Source organism: Myotis davidii, unplaced genomic scaffold, assembly GCF_000327345.1.
Source record: "Myotis davidii unplaced genomic scaffold, ASM32734v1 scaffold11, whole genome shotgun sequence".
In the NCBI taxonomy this organism is placed as follows: domain Eukaryota; kingdom Metazoa; phylum Chordata; class Mammalia; order Chiroptera; family Vespertilionidae; genus Myotis; species Myotis davidii.
In genome coordinates this window covers 49216-62943 of record NW_006285791.1, presented here as the reverse complement: position 1 = coordinate 62943, position 13728 = coordinate 49216, and the positions used below count along the sequence as shown (strand labels likewise).

The window sequence follows — 13728 nt, the reverse complement described above, 5'->3', positions numbered from 1 at the left end:
TGTCTTCAAGGGCTAAATGCAAATCTTAATCATTTCCATTTCTCCTGTAACACCCAGTTCAGGGAAGAGGTGGCCTCGGGAGTCCTGCAGCCTGGGATTAATTTATCCAGCTCAGCTACCAATTTGAACAAGTTACTTAAGTGCTCTGTGCTTCAGTTTTCCCATATGTAAGAAAGGGTGGTTATGAGAATTAAATCTATGGAAAATACTTGGCTTGGTGTATAAGCAAGCTCTCAATTAAGTGTGTGTTGAATTAAGTCAGACTCAGTGCATCCAGTTCTTAACTAATCTGAATTGAAATTTTTGCTTGATATTGTCTAAAGCAAATAGAAGATTCCTTCTCTTATCTGTAAATGATTTCCAGGTAGAAATCCTATTTTCAGTGTTATTTGAATTTTTACCCTCCAGTGACCTAGACCTGAACCAATGTCAGTTGTATTTTGTTTTCCATGAGGGTTTTATGCATGTGAGGAATGGGCTGTGTCACATCATGATTAATTAAGCTAAGAGAGAAAATCTCAGATTGGGTCCCTTCTGTCTTTCCACGTCATTACAAGTAACACTCTACTTTAAGACTGCCTCACTTAATTCCCAAGTGACTGACCTGTGGGCAAAAATTTGAATCAGCAAATTGTATTTAAATGTTTCCTGTGCTGAGATCTCTCTGGAAATGCCTCATTGACATGGTGAAGTATAGGGAAGGGGGCTGAGCACCAACAAAAGTCTGTCCACTGTGTGGAGAGAACTCCTGTCAAAGCAGAGAGCTCTATCGCTTTGGATAATTTACAGAGAAGTTCCAGACATTTATGTTTCAAGGGTCAATATTTCTTAAGGCCCAGGGTTCCATGCACAGTTGTTACTGGAGCAAAATGAAAGGCCACGTCTTCTCCGGGCCCCTTTTGACTTATGAACTTGCATTTCAGTAGACTCTTCCCCAAGGATTTATTTCCATCAGTTATTTTAGCTTAGGCTCCTGCAGCTGAGACCAAAAATAATAGCTTAAACAAGATGGAAGCTTGTTTCTCTTAAACTAAACTATCAGGAGTCCTTAGCTCGTGTGGTGGTGGACAACATCGTGGACTCAGTTCCTTGTATGTCCATCCACTCATTGTTAAGGTGTCAATCTCATTGTCCAAGATGGCTCCCCACCACTTCTTTCAAGTTCCCACTCATGGGAAGGTGAAAAATGGAGGGCATGTGCCCCTTCTACTTAGGGGCGGCACCTGAAAGTTGCACACGTCCCATTCGTCAGGCTGATTCATAAGGCCATGCCTGGTAGAATAAGAGCCAGGGAAACATGTCCTTTATTCTGGGTGGTTATGTACTCAGATATTATTTGGGATTTTATTATTGAACAAAAAAGAGAAGACAGATTTAGGAAAACAGCTAGCTATCTCTGACCCAGTAGTGACCTTTTGAAAAGGCAGCTGTTGTGGGGCTTCTACTAGGGAAAAAAAATTAGAGGACAATATTTATAAAACAGGATTGTGGATTATTTGCCTTTACACTATGAATCCATCAAGGATGCTATTCTATTCCACCTTGGCAGTGAGAAATTATTTTTTTCTCTTAGTTTTAAAATAGCACATTTTACATATGTGTCCTTATCAGACACATATATAATAACTTCATCAATAAAAAATAATAATAAAAATTAAAAAATAAAGTAGCACATTTTCTCATTACAAAAGTAATATCTGATAATTATAGAAAACTTAGCAAATTCAGGCAAGCAAAATGAAAGCCATTAAGATTCCCGGAAGTTTGCAGTTTAGGAGTCATGAGTAGAAAGGTGAGAGTTTAAATCCTGAGGCTAGATCCACCCTTTGAAAAAGAGAGAGGAGTGAGGTAACAATGGCTCATCTGTAGAGAAAGCCCTGAATGAAAGGAGAAGGTGGAGGAGCAGCCAGGAAACTTCCAGAAATGCCTTGGTAACCACAGTAGATAACTCGTATGGCTCAATTTATCATGAATAACTCAATGCTTGAAGATAGGATTTTCTTGATGAATGCCATTGCAGCATTTTATTAATAACCATTCAGGTGATTCTAGAATGCTTAGAAAGTTAAGGTTAGAATAAAAATAAGTCAATAGCAAGGGCTTTGGGTCCCACAGTGTCATTGTACTGTCCAGGGACAATGACCCATAGAGTGAGACATGGTTCACAGCCATCAGTGCTTCTGAAAACTAGCAACTGTGGAAATAAATGTGAGCAGAGATTCCTTGGTTTAAACGTGTCTCACAAATAGAGAAAATTGTTCCATTAAAATTCTCTCTATGAGAAATCTCTATTAAACCAGTTATTTGAGGTGAAAAAAATAATGATATCCTGCCAAATGGTGCACTAAATCCCTGAGGCCATCTATAACATAATAAAAGCCTAATATGCTAAGTGTCCAACCGTTCATTCGACAGTTTGACCAGTTGCTATGACATGCACTCACTACCAGGGGGCAGACGCTTCAACTGGTAGGTTAGCTTGCTTCTGGGTTCCAGTCAGTCACGACTGGGCAAGATGGGCCAGATAGGCCCTGGAGCCAACCTCCCACAGTCCCTCTCAGGCCTCTAAAATATTTCTTCTAATTAATTTCCATTCAATGTGCATGAATCCGTGCACCGGACCTCTAGTTTCTTAATAAATACCATATATTGGTTCCAGGTGACTTGGTCAAAAGCAGTTTGGTTGAAACCTAGGTGGTCAAGTTGCTCCAAAATGTCCCTGCTCAGTCTCTGGGTTGGTTACATAACCCTGTAGGCAGTGATGCTCAAACACGTGCTCATGAGCATTATACCCTAACCAACTTTCAAATCAGAGTTTCTGAAACTGTTGCCATGCCTGTCATTCAAAATGTGCCAAACACCCAAAAGTTCCTAAAGATCTCTCTATTTTATTATTCCCTCTATTTTCTCTTACTACAAAATCAGCACCTGCTCATTACAGGAAAACCAGAGAACACACAGAAAAGAACATGAGAAAAACACCTCATCCACATAAGTCAACCTAATGACTACCCAACATGATCTTTGTATTTTAATGTAAAATTATCTCACAACCTATACATATATAAGTATATGCATAGATAAAATTTTATATTTTTACAAAGATAATACCAAGCTACTTTTTACAATTTGTTATAATTTTTTTCTTATATTTCAGAAATTGGGAAATCGGGAAAAGGTAGATAGCCAACAAGACAATTGGGGTTCACGAGGTAGAAACGCATTTGGGGACATAAAGAAGTGGGGGGATGTGCGAGAAGAGGGTTGAGCACCTGACATTGGCATAGGTGCGAAAAGGAGTTGAATCAATCCCAGGTTCTTGTTCCCTCTGGACTCCGGTGGCCCACTGAGGAGGTCCTTGACCCTGTGAGTCTGAGGACACTATGCCAGGGAGGTAGGGCGGTGCTGGCAGAAACACCCTGCAAAGGTGGCCACGCATGTGCTCAGCCCTCAGCCTGGGCTGCTGTCTGAATTGCCCATGTGCTCCTGGGCCAGCTTTGAGCAAACAGTCAGAGATCCAGACATGTGCATTTCAATGAGAACAGATACCGTGCTGATCAGAGAGAGGGAGGTGGAATGCTTCAGCGCTTCACTTCTCCTGCAAGATGATACAATAAAATCATCTGCACGCAGGCATTGGCATGGAAACAAATATGGCCAAGATACGGACCCTTGTATTGCTCTGCCTCTCACTTAAAACAGGCCCATAGGAAGTCAGACTATGGTGGGCTGCAGATTTCCTGGCCCTCCCTCCTCTGCAACACTCCAGGGTCCTTGAAGGTGTGGGTAGACCAGTGACACAACAGGAAAAACAGTACATTTCTTCCTATATTTTCTGTTGGAATGATGTAGGCCAGCAGTGAAGTACTAAAGTCTATGCACCCAAACTCATTGAACCCTCACACCAAGCTGGTGAGGTGGGTTCCATTACCCTCCCATTTTACAGATGAGGAAATTAAGGTAGAGGAACTTAAAGTCGCTTGTCTAAGGTCCCACAGCTGGAAAGCAGCAGAGCCTGGATTCAAACCCAGAAGATACATCCCCAAGGCCCAGGGCCCTCCTCATCAGCTATTCTGCCTTTGGGGTAGATGCAATATGAATGTTTGTTAAATGAAGAAATTATTGTCACCCACAGTCTTGTAAGGGTAAATACCTTCTGGTTGTTACCTTAGTTCTGTTTAAGAATAACCACACACACTTTTCCCCTGTAATTCACACAGCTAAAACCTAGATGATACCATGACCAGGGTATTAATGGTTAGAGGAGTAACTTCAATGATGTTCCTTCCTCATTTGATCATTTTGTGTTTGTGTAGTAAAATATACACAATATAAAATTTACCATTTTAACTTTTTAGGTATTTAGTACAGTGACATTAGTTTGTCCACATTGTCATGTAATTATCATCACCATTCATCTCCAGAACTTTTTCATCTTCCCAAATTAACACTCTAACCATAACTCCCCGTGCCCCCTCCCCCAGATGCTGGCAACCGCCATTCTTTCTGTCTCTGTGGATTTGACTCTTCTAAGTACCTCATATAAGTGGAACGATCCAATTTTGTCCTTCTGTGTTATTTCATTTAGCATAATGTTTTTAAGGTTTCTCCATATCGTAGCCTGTGTTAGGATTTCCTTCCTTTTTATATCTGCATACTATTCTGTTGTGGGTATATAGCGCAGTTTGCTTATCCAGTCATCCGATCATGGACATTTGGGCTGTTGCCACCTTTTAGCTATTGTGAAAGGTGCTGCCAAGAACCAACATCCATTCAAGTCTGCTTTCAATCCTTTTGGCTGTCTACCCAGAAGTGGAATTGTTGGATCACGTGGTAACTCTGCTTAATTCTTTTAGGAACTACCATACTGTTTCCATCATTTGATCTTCACCATCAGTAATAGCATACACTACAGCAAGTTATACGTAATAGATTCCTTACCATTCTCTCAGTATTGTCATTGATGTGGCAGTAACAAGCTTATACCTAGATGAATAAATGGGTAGGTTTGTTTGGTTTTTAATTTACTGATTGCTGTAGTAAACATATCATTCCATTTTGGGGGGGTGGGGTGCACATTCTGGCTTAAAGGCTGGAACCAAGCATGCCGAGATGGGAGGTTAGTCATTTTACTGGGTTCTGTTCTCGGGACTTCTAGCATGAAAGGAATCCTAGTAATTCACAGGAAGTCACGCAAAGCTCAAAAGTTTTGGAAAGCAAGAAGGTTAAAAGGGAAAGACGAAGGCTTCCTCACTCTTAGGAGCTTTACAAGGAAATTCAGGACCACTTTTAGATCCTCGGGTCCTTAATTATAGCCTCGAGGAATTCATGTTCTGTGTTCTTCCTGACTAAAGTTTCTTATGGACCCCCTCCACAGGCATGCCACAGCGCCGTTGGAATGGTGAACATGAATTAGGCAAGTTGGGTTCTACAGATTTTCATGCATCTTCATTTGGGACTAACTAGTTGATGGGACTAACCAGTTTGCCTTTAGAAGCCATTACCAGGAGAGCTTCATTGTTTTGGAATGAAATATGAAATATGAAATTGAAGGGGTTCTTTAAAAACATCTGGAACTCTGCATGTCAGGGTTCCATTCAGTCCCCTGGCTTGGTGTCCCAGTCTTGAGTTTCTCCCGTACAGTTCTCACAAATATATACCTTCTGCCTTTTGCATGAGTGGGAAAGGGTATCAGGCTAACTGCTTGGAGTTGGGGGTGGAGGTGCTGGAAATCCAACTTCTCTCCCAACTTTCAGCTCATCTTGCTCTCTTCGGGCCTCCACTTTCTTCAGTGCCTGGTGTCTGCAATTCCTAAGCCTTGCTTCATGATGAGCTCCTCTGGAGGCACTTAGGTTTGAGTTGCTCCACTCTGCAGAATCACTCCCATCCTTCCATCCACTGGCCACGTTCCGCGTTAGAGAGGTCTCCTGGATCCATGGCATATGAGCTTGCATTTTCATTTTGTGTTCATTTCGTTATTTGGGATTAACCTGTGGAAGAAGAAGACAACAATATGACTTTTCCATCATCTTAAAACCAGAAGTTCCACCCCCCTCCCTTTTTGGGAGAAGACGGGGCATCTACCACTGAATAAGAAGTGGAAGAAAGAGATGAGTCTTAAGATGAAGGCATCTGGGTGGCATGACTTTTGTTGTTTTCTTGCCATGTTCATAAAGCTGCAGCTAGTATTCCGTTGTGAAAGTACCACAGCTTTTTTTATTCACTCATTATTGCTAGGGGCAATGGATGCCCATTGCAGTGTGCAGGTGATCATTTATTGAGTTATATACTTGAAACCTGTTCCCCTATAAGTTCAATTTAAAAAAAGAGAGAAAAGAATAAGTAAATTATATAGCTCTTTTTAAAAAAAGGAAAAAAGCCCTGGTTGGGTGGCTCAGTTGGTTGGAGCATCGTCCCTTACACCAAAAGGTTTCAGGTTCAATTCCCTGTCAGGGCTCATACATAGGTTGTGGGGTTGATCCCGGATCAGGGTTGGGGCATGTAGGGGAGGCAACTGATTGATGTTTCTCTTTTTCTCTCTCCCTTCCTCTCCCTCTCAAATGAATAAAAACATATCCTCAGGTGAGAATAAAAAACAAAAAAGAAAAGAAAGCTGCAGCTAGCAGACTGTTCTGACCCTGACCCAGGCCCTGTGCTAGGTACCTTTGTTATCCGTAATCAGTGTGATAATCCTGTAAAGCAAATGTTTTTATTCATGATTTATCCATGAGGAATCTAAAGCTCAGCGAGTTTCAGAAATGAGCCCAAGGCCACATCCTGAGCTCTCCCAGTGGCAGAGCCAGAACTGCAAACCTGATTTGCTTGACCCTAAAGCCACTGCTTCACCCATTGCACATAGCTTGGCACCAGGAACTCACAAAAGTGCGGTTCTCTCATTTAAAAAAAAAAAATCTGATCTATCTGGTGCATGTCTAGGCAGTTCTGGAAAGGAAACCCTAAGTAAATCATAGGAAAATTTACTGTTGCCTTGGAGCATGTGTTGACATATTTCTTGCCTACTAATTCACTTGACCTTTCGAAGTCCCTTGTAGTCCTCTAATTCTTAGGCAGTTATTTTTTCAAATTCTTTTCTAGACTCTGATAACTAACAGCCGACAGTCGGATGACCGTACCTCTATTATCTTCATTGCCTTGATTTAGTTTTCCCTTCCAAAAGCTCTCACACATATCGGTTGATGGGATATATTTCAGGCTGCACTGTTTTTATTTATGATTTTTTTCATGTGTGTTACTTACTCGGAGGCACCCAGGGGAGACCTCCACAGACTTTCCTGATTACCAGATGTCGCCCTTTCTGTGTAACAACTGTCTAATCACCACGGCCTCTTGCCAAGAAACGAGAAAAGCATTTGCATTTGGAAAACCAAGCTGCGCCACGTGAAGCATATTAAGAAGGACGGCCTCCCCTGAATCCACATGAGCTTTCCCCCGTCTGAGTTTGTTTTGCTTAAAGATAAAAACCACACAGCCGTGTTTGCAGTTAGGACTAACAAGTGCTTGCGTAACCAGGAGATTTCACGTGGGCTGTCTCAACTTCATTATGCGCAAATTATGTTCTAAGTAATCTTTGAACCAGTAGAACATGTGTAGCCAGTGTTTGTTTTTGGAATATTTCAATTGTTTATTTTAAATGGTGATTTATGATGGATGTGTGTTTAACATGCAAAATAATGCTACACCCCCAGGAATTCTGGGGGAGACAGGAGGTTGTGGAGGCGTCTCCAACCTCCTTTTCTTGAGCAGGGACATGGCATTAATTATGCAAGTAAGAAAAAGCAGCGGAGGGGAAGGTAAATCGTAGCTGAGCAAGTATTTAAATGAAGCGTGCCCATCCTGAAGCTCAGATCTGCTCCTGCCAGGGCTCTGTAGCCTTTTGAAAACGTATCAAATCACTGCTTTCTCACTTAATTTTGTAACAAGGCCAAGGACAGGTTATTTTGGATTCCACTGTGTGGACAATCCCAAGCCCTTGAAATGCTCAATAAGATCAGAGTGCCCAAGTTTAATGTCTCAGATGTGGAAAGGGAGACTGTGAGGATTGCATTCGTTTGCATGAATTTTAAAATGCCATCAAACACCTCTGAGGCTGTAACTTGGATGCACCATTTAAGTAGAAAGAGCCACACAGAACCATATGTTTAAATGTGGTGCTATCCTCGAGACATGAGTATCAAAAACACATGTTTCCCCCTCCATTCAACTCTCTCATGAATCACTTAGTTTCAGACCATGGAGTGCACCGCTTTTCCTCTTACAGATTTCTGTTGGACAGCCTCATGTAACACAGTAACTAATAACCGTAAAATTGTAATGAATGCTCAATTAAGCCAATTTTCTTCTTGGTTGTTAGGAACTTGGTCTTTCTTAAACCATGGAAAACTAGGCAGAGTTTAAGTTTCATGGAATATAAAAGTAGATCCTCTACCTCTGTTAGAAATACTAATTATCATAAATTTATACCCCATGGGATTCTTTGTCATGTAAAATTATAATTCAGTCAGAGATGGTGGGAAATTATATCTAATGGGAAAACTCTGGACGCTGTCACACGCCATTTATATTAGTACATTTTATTTATATATGAAGAAATATGTGCATATACATTAAAATATATACAAAAAATATATATACACTCCCTTTTGACATAAATATGCTGAAGAAAGATTCAAAATAGCTTATATTGAGTGGACATGTAGAGGTTGGCAAACGTGTCATTTGCAGCACAGGGGGCCCTTAGCTAGTTCACTCAAGTCAGTTTTGAGAGCATCCCAGATGCCACTGTGTTTTATAATGAAAGCCCAGTGTTACGTCTTTGAAGTAAGATTATCTCTCGCAGCTGGGCTGCACATGAGACGTATTGCAGAGAGAAAGGAGGCGGTGTAGCAGCACCCAATGGGGCCTCAGAAACTTCTCCTGCCAGATGCAATGTTTACAAGCTGTATACATTTTTCATAAATTTTATGTAAAACTTGTAAGTGACAGATTGAATATAATTTTTCTAAATTTTAGAAGTCTTAGGAAGAGATTGCTGGAGTTTCTCTTTCACCTGGCAGATGGAAATCCACCTAGCAGACCAGCCCACAAGAGTGGATTTGACCAATAGTATAGAGTATTGCAAAAGTAGAAAACAATGCTGTTAAATTATTTTTTATTACAATGTGATGGAAAAAAGACATCTAAGTGTATCAAATTATTCTTCAACAGCAGGCCTTGTCTAACGTGGTTGAAGGGCACTTGCTTTACTTCCCACCTTTGATTATCTACACTAATAAAAGAGAAACATGCAAATTGGTGTCACTCCACTATACCTACCAGCCAATCAGGGCAAGTATGCAAATTAACTCAACAAAGATGGTGGTGGCCACGAAGCTGGAGGCTTGGGTTGCCCCCAGCCATGGAAGAAGCCAAGTTTCCAGCCCACCCTGGCCGCCGCTCAAGGGAGAAAACAACATGCAGGCGCGGCCAGGAGCCTGAGAGATCAAAACAGAGGGGCACCTGCTCCACGCCTCCGCGGTGTGGCTGGGGGCAGGCCTCCCATGGACACACACACACACACACACAGGGTGCCTGCTCCGAGCTTCCGACGCGGCTGGGGTCAGGCCCCCAGTGGGGATGGACACACACACATACAGCGCCTGCTCCGAGCCTCTGTGGCATGACTGAAATTAGCAATAATAGTCCTATATAATAAAAGACTAATATGCTAAGTGTCCAGGCGTCCGGTTGTCTGGTTGTCCGTTCAACCAGACAAAGCATAATATGCTAATGATATGCTAAGGCCGCTCAACTGCTCGCTATGATGTGCACTGACCACCAAGGGACAGACACTTCGACTGGTAGGTTAGCTTGCTGCTGGGGTCCAGCTGATCTGGACAAAGTGAGACAGGCCAGACATGCCTTGGAGCCCTCCTGCGTTCCCTCCCCAGCTGGCCAACCTCTTATATCCCTCCCTGGATCTGATTGTGCACCGGTGGGGTCCCTCGGCCTGGCCTGTGTCCTCTCACAATTTGGGACCCCTTGGGGGATGTCAGAGAGCTGGTTTCAGGCTGATCCTGCAGGCCAGGCCAAGGGACCCCACTGATGCACAAATTCGTGCATTGGGCCTCTAGTTTCTAATAAAAATAATTACCTTGTGTTGGTCCCCTGTTCAAAATTTCAACTCTCCTCCTAAGTCTGCCAGTTGGATTGACTCTCCGGAACTCTCACATAGTTGATGGACGCTGTTTTGTCCGGAGGGTGCACCTGCTATCTGCAGAGGGATAGGCCTATTAGGAGCCCCCACTCCTACCAGAGGCGGAATCTTCTCAGTGAAGATTCCCATTTGGAATGGATGTCACCATTTCTCTACCACAGGCAGAGATGTAGAACTTGGATGTGGGTTAGTAATTGCCTGTTTGCTTTTTTCATCCTTAGCTAATTTAGGTCCCTTTCAGTACCTTCCATGGTACTCCAGTGGGAGTTAGAATGCTTGGGTTCCAGTCCCCGTCTTCTACTATAACTAGAATCAGTATGTTGTAATTATCCAGTGGTGATTATACTTAGCTGATTGTTATTATAACTGGCAAGTCCTGTGAATCCTTGGTGTGTAGGATGAGAGGCCAGGTCAGCCTCGAAGGTTCTTTTCATACCTATTCCTGCAGACCTGGGATTATCTAATTTAAGTATCCTGAAATCTCTGAGTGAATTCACTTCATGGGATTCAAAGGAACATGTGATGAGAAGGACATTCTGCTATTAGAAGATGTGGTCATGTGATATGGGCAATATTTTTCCTTTTTATCTCAGATTTCCTTTAAAATAACTCACCCTGTGTTGCCTCAGTGTTTCCTGGCACAAGGTATTTCATTCAAGACCAGTAACCAGAAAGAATGATATTTTTATCTAACATGTCCCATTTAAAATGTGTTTTTGTTTGTTTGCCTCTTAGGAAAAAGTGCTGCAAAGGGTATAAATTTGTTCTCGGACAATGCATCCCAGAAGGTATGTTATAGGGAAGATTCTGCCTTCTCACCTTGTTCATGACTAATCACCAGATGTCTGTAATGTTCAGATGTGCCTGGAATGTATGTGTGTTATCTGTGTCTGGTTACCTGTGCATGTGGGTGTGTAATTTCTATGTGCGGGCATTATATCCTTCCAATGCCGATTTGGTTATATGTAGCGTGCTCTGTCTAAATCATTACACAACATGTAATCATACATTGAGTAATCCTCTAATCAGCATATCACACACAGAACACAGCCTCCCTCCCCTACCTCTCTATCTGCTTTCCATGTGTTAAACTTGAAACCCCTTCACATGACCATCAGCAAGCCCTGTGTGCAGCCCAGTCCTGAAGAGGCAGTGGCCTGGCCCTCAACACCCTCACCCTCCAGCTGAGTAGACAGGGTCTGGACAGCGCAGAATCAGAGAGACCTGGATTTCCTCATGGTTCCACGTCGCCTTGGTCCATTCCGACTGCTATAACAAGAATACCATAATGGCAGCTTAAATAACCAGCATTTATGTCTCACAGTTCTAAAGGCTGGCAAGTCCAAGATCCAGGTGCTGCAAGATTCAGTATCTGGAGAGAGCTTCCTGGTTAATACACAGCCATCTTCTTGCTGTGTCTTCACATGGCAGAAAGGGCAAGGTAGCTCACAAGGGTCTCTTTTACAAGGTCATTAATCCCATTCTTCAGGGCTCCACCCTCATGGCCAAATCACCGCCCAAAGCCCCACCCAGTACCATCACTTTGAGGGTTAGGATTTCCAACTATGGATTTCAGGAGGATGCAGGCATTCAGTCCAAAGCACACTTCAAAGATACTTTCTAAATTTAGTTTTTGCAAGAAGTCTTAGTACTTGACTCATATGGTTGTTTAAGACTATTACCGCATCTAAAGTACTTAGATCAGAAGCTTGGTTAGTGGCGGTTACTGTTATGGTTGCTGTTGTTATTAATAATAACTGAAATATGTGCGCTAGAAGCCTGCAATGCAGCAAGTGTTCGGGGGTGTGGGGGGGAGGGGCTTGTAGCACAGAGGACCAGCGTGGTCAGAGGTGGTATCTAAGAGGAGGGAGACTCAAGCTAGGTTATCTGGGAAGGCTGCCAAGCACCTAGACAAGTAGGAGGAAGAAGACCGCAAAGGATTAAGCACTGACACAGGGAAGGCTAAGAACCATTTGAAGAGCGTGAGATTAGTTGGCCCAAAGCTGGGGACAGACAGGGGAGTGAGTGATGTGAAATGGGTTTCTTTACTGTTGCCCCAGAAGGCAGGTCGCTGAGCCCAGCCAAGCTACTGCATGTTGTGTTATCTCATGGAGAGCAATTGTTGTATTTGTTAGAAATAAATGAATCCCTCCTGTTGACTGCTCTCTTCGGTGGAAGGGTGGCAGAGTTCATTAATCCATAGCTTGGACCTCTGAGGAAGTTGGGTTGAGGAAGGTTCTTAGGAAATCTCATCACCAACGATGGTTTATATGGCCTCAGGTCTCTGCAAGACTGACTTTCTCATGCCAGCCAATTCCATTGCTGAGAGCTTGGTGGAAAAAACCCACAAAAATTAAAGTAATTGCCTTCTTTTATAAGCCAGCTTTTCTCAGTTACCAGCTGTGTCTTTTATATTTCAATGTGGCAGCTACCGAAAGAAAATTAAGTTTAGGCCAATCATTTTAAGATCCCAGCTAAAGACCTTACCCCAACTAATTAAAAACACATTATACGGATACCACATACTTACAGTTCCTTTAAATGTTAGATATTGTGGTTTCAAACATCTGGGACAAAACTAATCTCTCTCACCCCAAGGTGGGGCCACAGCACCTATGATTAATGTAATCTAGAACTGAGTATTTCTGGGAAAAGTGGTCTCAGGAGCTGAAAGCTGCTCTGTCGTAACTAATTCTCTGCTCTCTTGCTTTTGCTAGAACATTTTCAAAAGTTAGTTTGTTTTAATTTGTGAGAATATGTCAGTATTGGCTTGTTTATCTTTTACTAAAAATACTTTTAGTCGTAAAGGTCTCTATTACCCAAAAATGCCAAGTATAAATGTAGGATCTCAGAAAAGATGGTGTATTAGTTAGGATTCTCGAGAGGTTTTAATTTTTAAAGAATTGGCTGACAAGATGTGGAGGCTGGCAACTCAAAAGTCCGCAGAGTAGGCCAGCAGAGTGGGGACCCAGGAGAGAGTCAGAGTTTGAATCCAGAAACCATCTGCTGACAGAATTCCCTCTTTAGCAGGGGAGGTCCATCTTTTCTCTATTAAGCCCTTTAAGTGATTGGATGAGGCTCGCCATCATTGTGGAGAGCAATCTGTTTTACTCAACTCTACTGATTTAAATGTTAATCTCATCTGAAAAATATCTCCACAGAAACACCTAGAATGTTTAACCAAATACCTGGGTAGTGTGGCCTGGCCAAGTTGACACATAATTTAACTATCATAGATAGTAAATGGAGACTAGAATTTCTTATCTTTTTTTTAAGCTAAATAAAGAATAGAAGCTGTAATTAAAACAGTGTTATTGCCTCATAGTTGTTGTTCTGGAAGTTAAGAGTCAGCAAGCTATGCTTGTGGGCCACATCTGACCCACTGCCTGTTTTTGCAAATAAAGTTTTATTGGGACACAGTCATACCCATTAATTTAAGTACTGAATGCTTTTGCCCTCCAACAGCAGAGTTGAATAGTTGCAACAAAGGTGTGCAAAGCTAAAAATATTATCTG

At 42.2% G+C, this 13728-nt stretch overlaps 1 protein-coding gene across 1 annotated transcript in view; it reads left to right on the top strand.

Moving 5' to 3' along the window:
* The window catches only part of CCBE1 (collagen and calcium binding EGF domains 1), a 195692-nt gene that overhangs the window by 162485 nt on the left and 19479 nt on the right, over positions 1-13728 (top strand). Inside the window, exon 5 of the mRNA XM_006756815.1 lies at positions 10949-11001. Within this exon, the coding sequence (XP_006756878.1) occupies positions 10949-11001 (53 nt within the window). The remainder of the gene's footprint in view (positions 1-10948; positions 11002-13728) is intronic.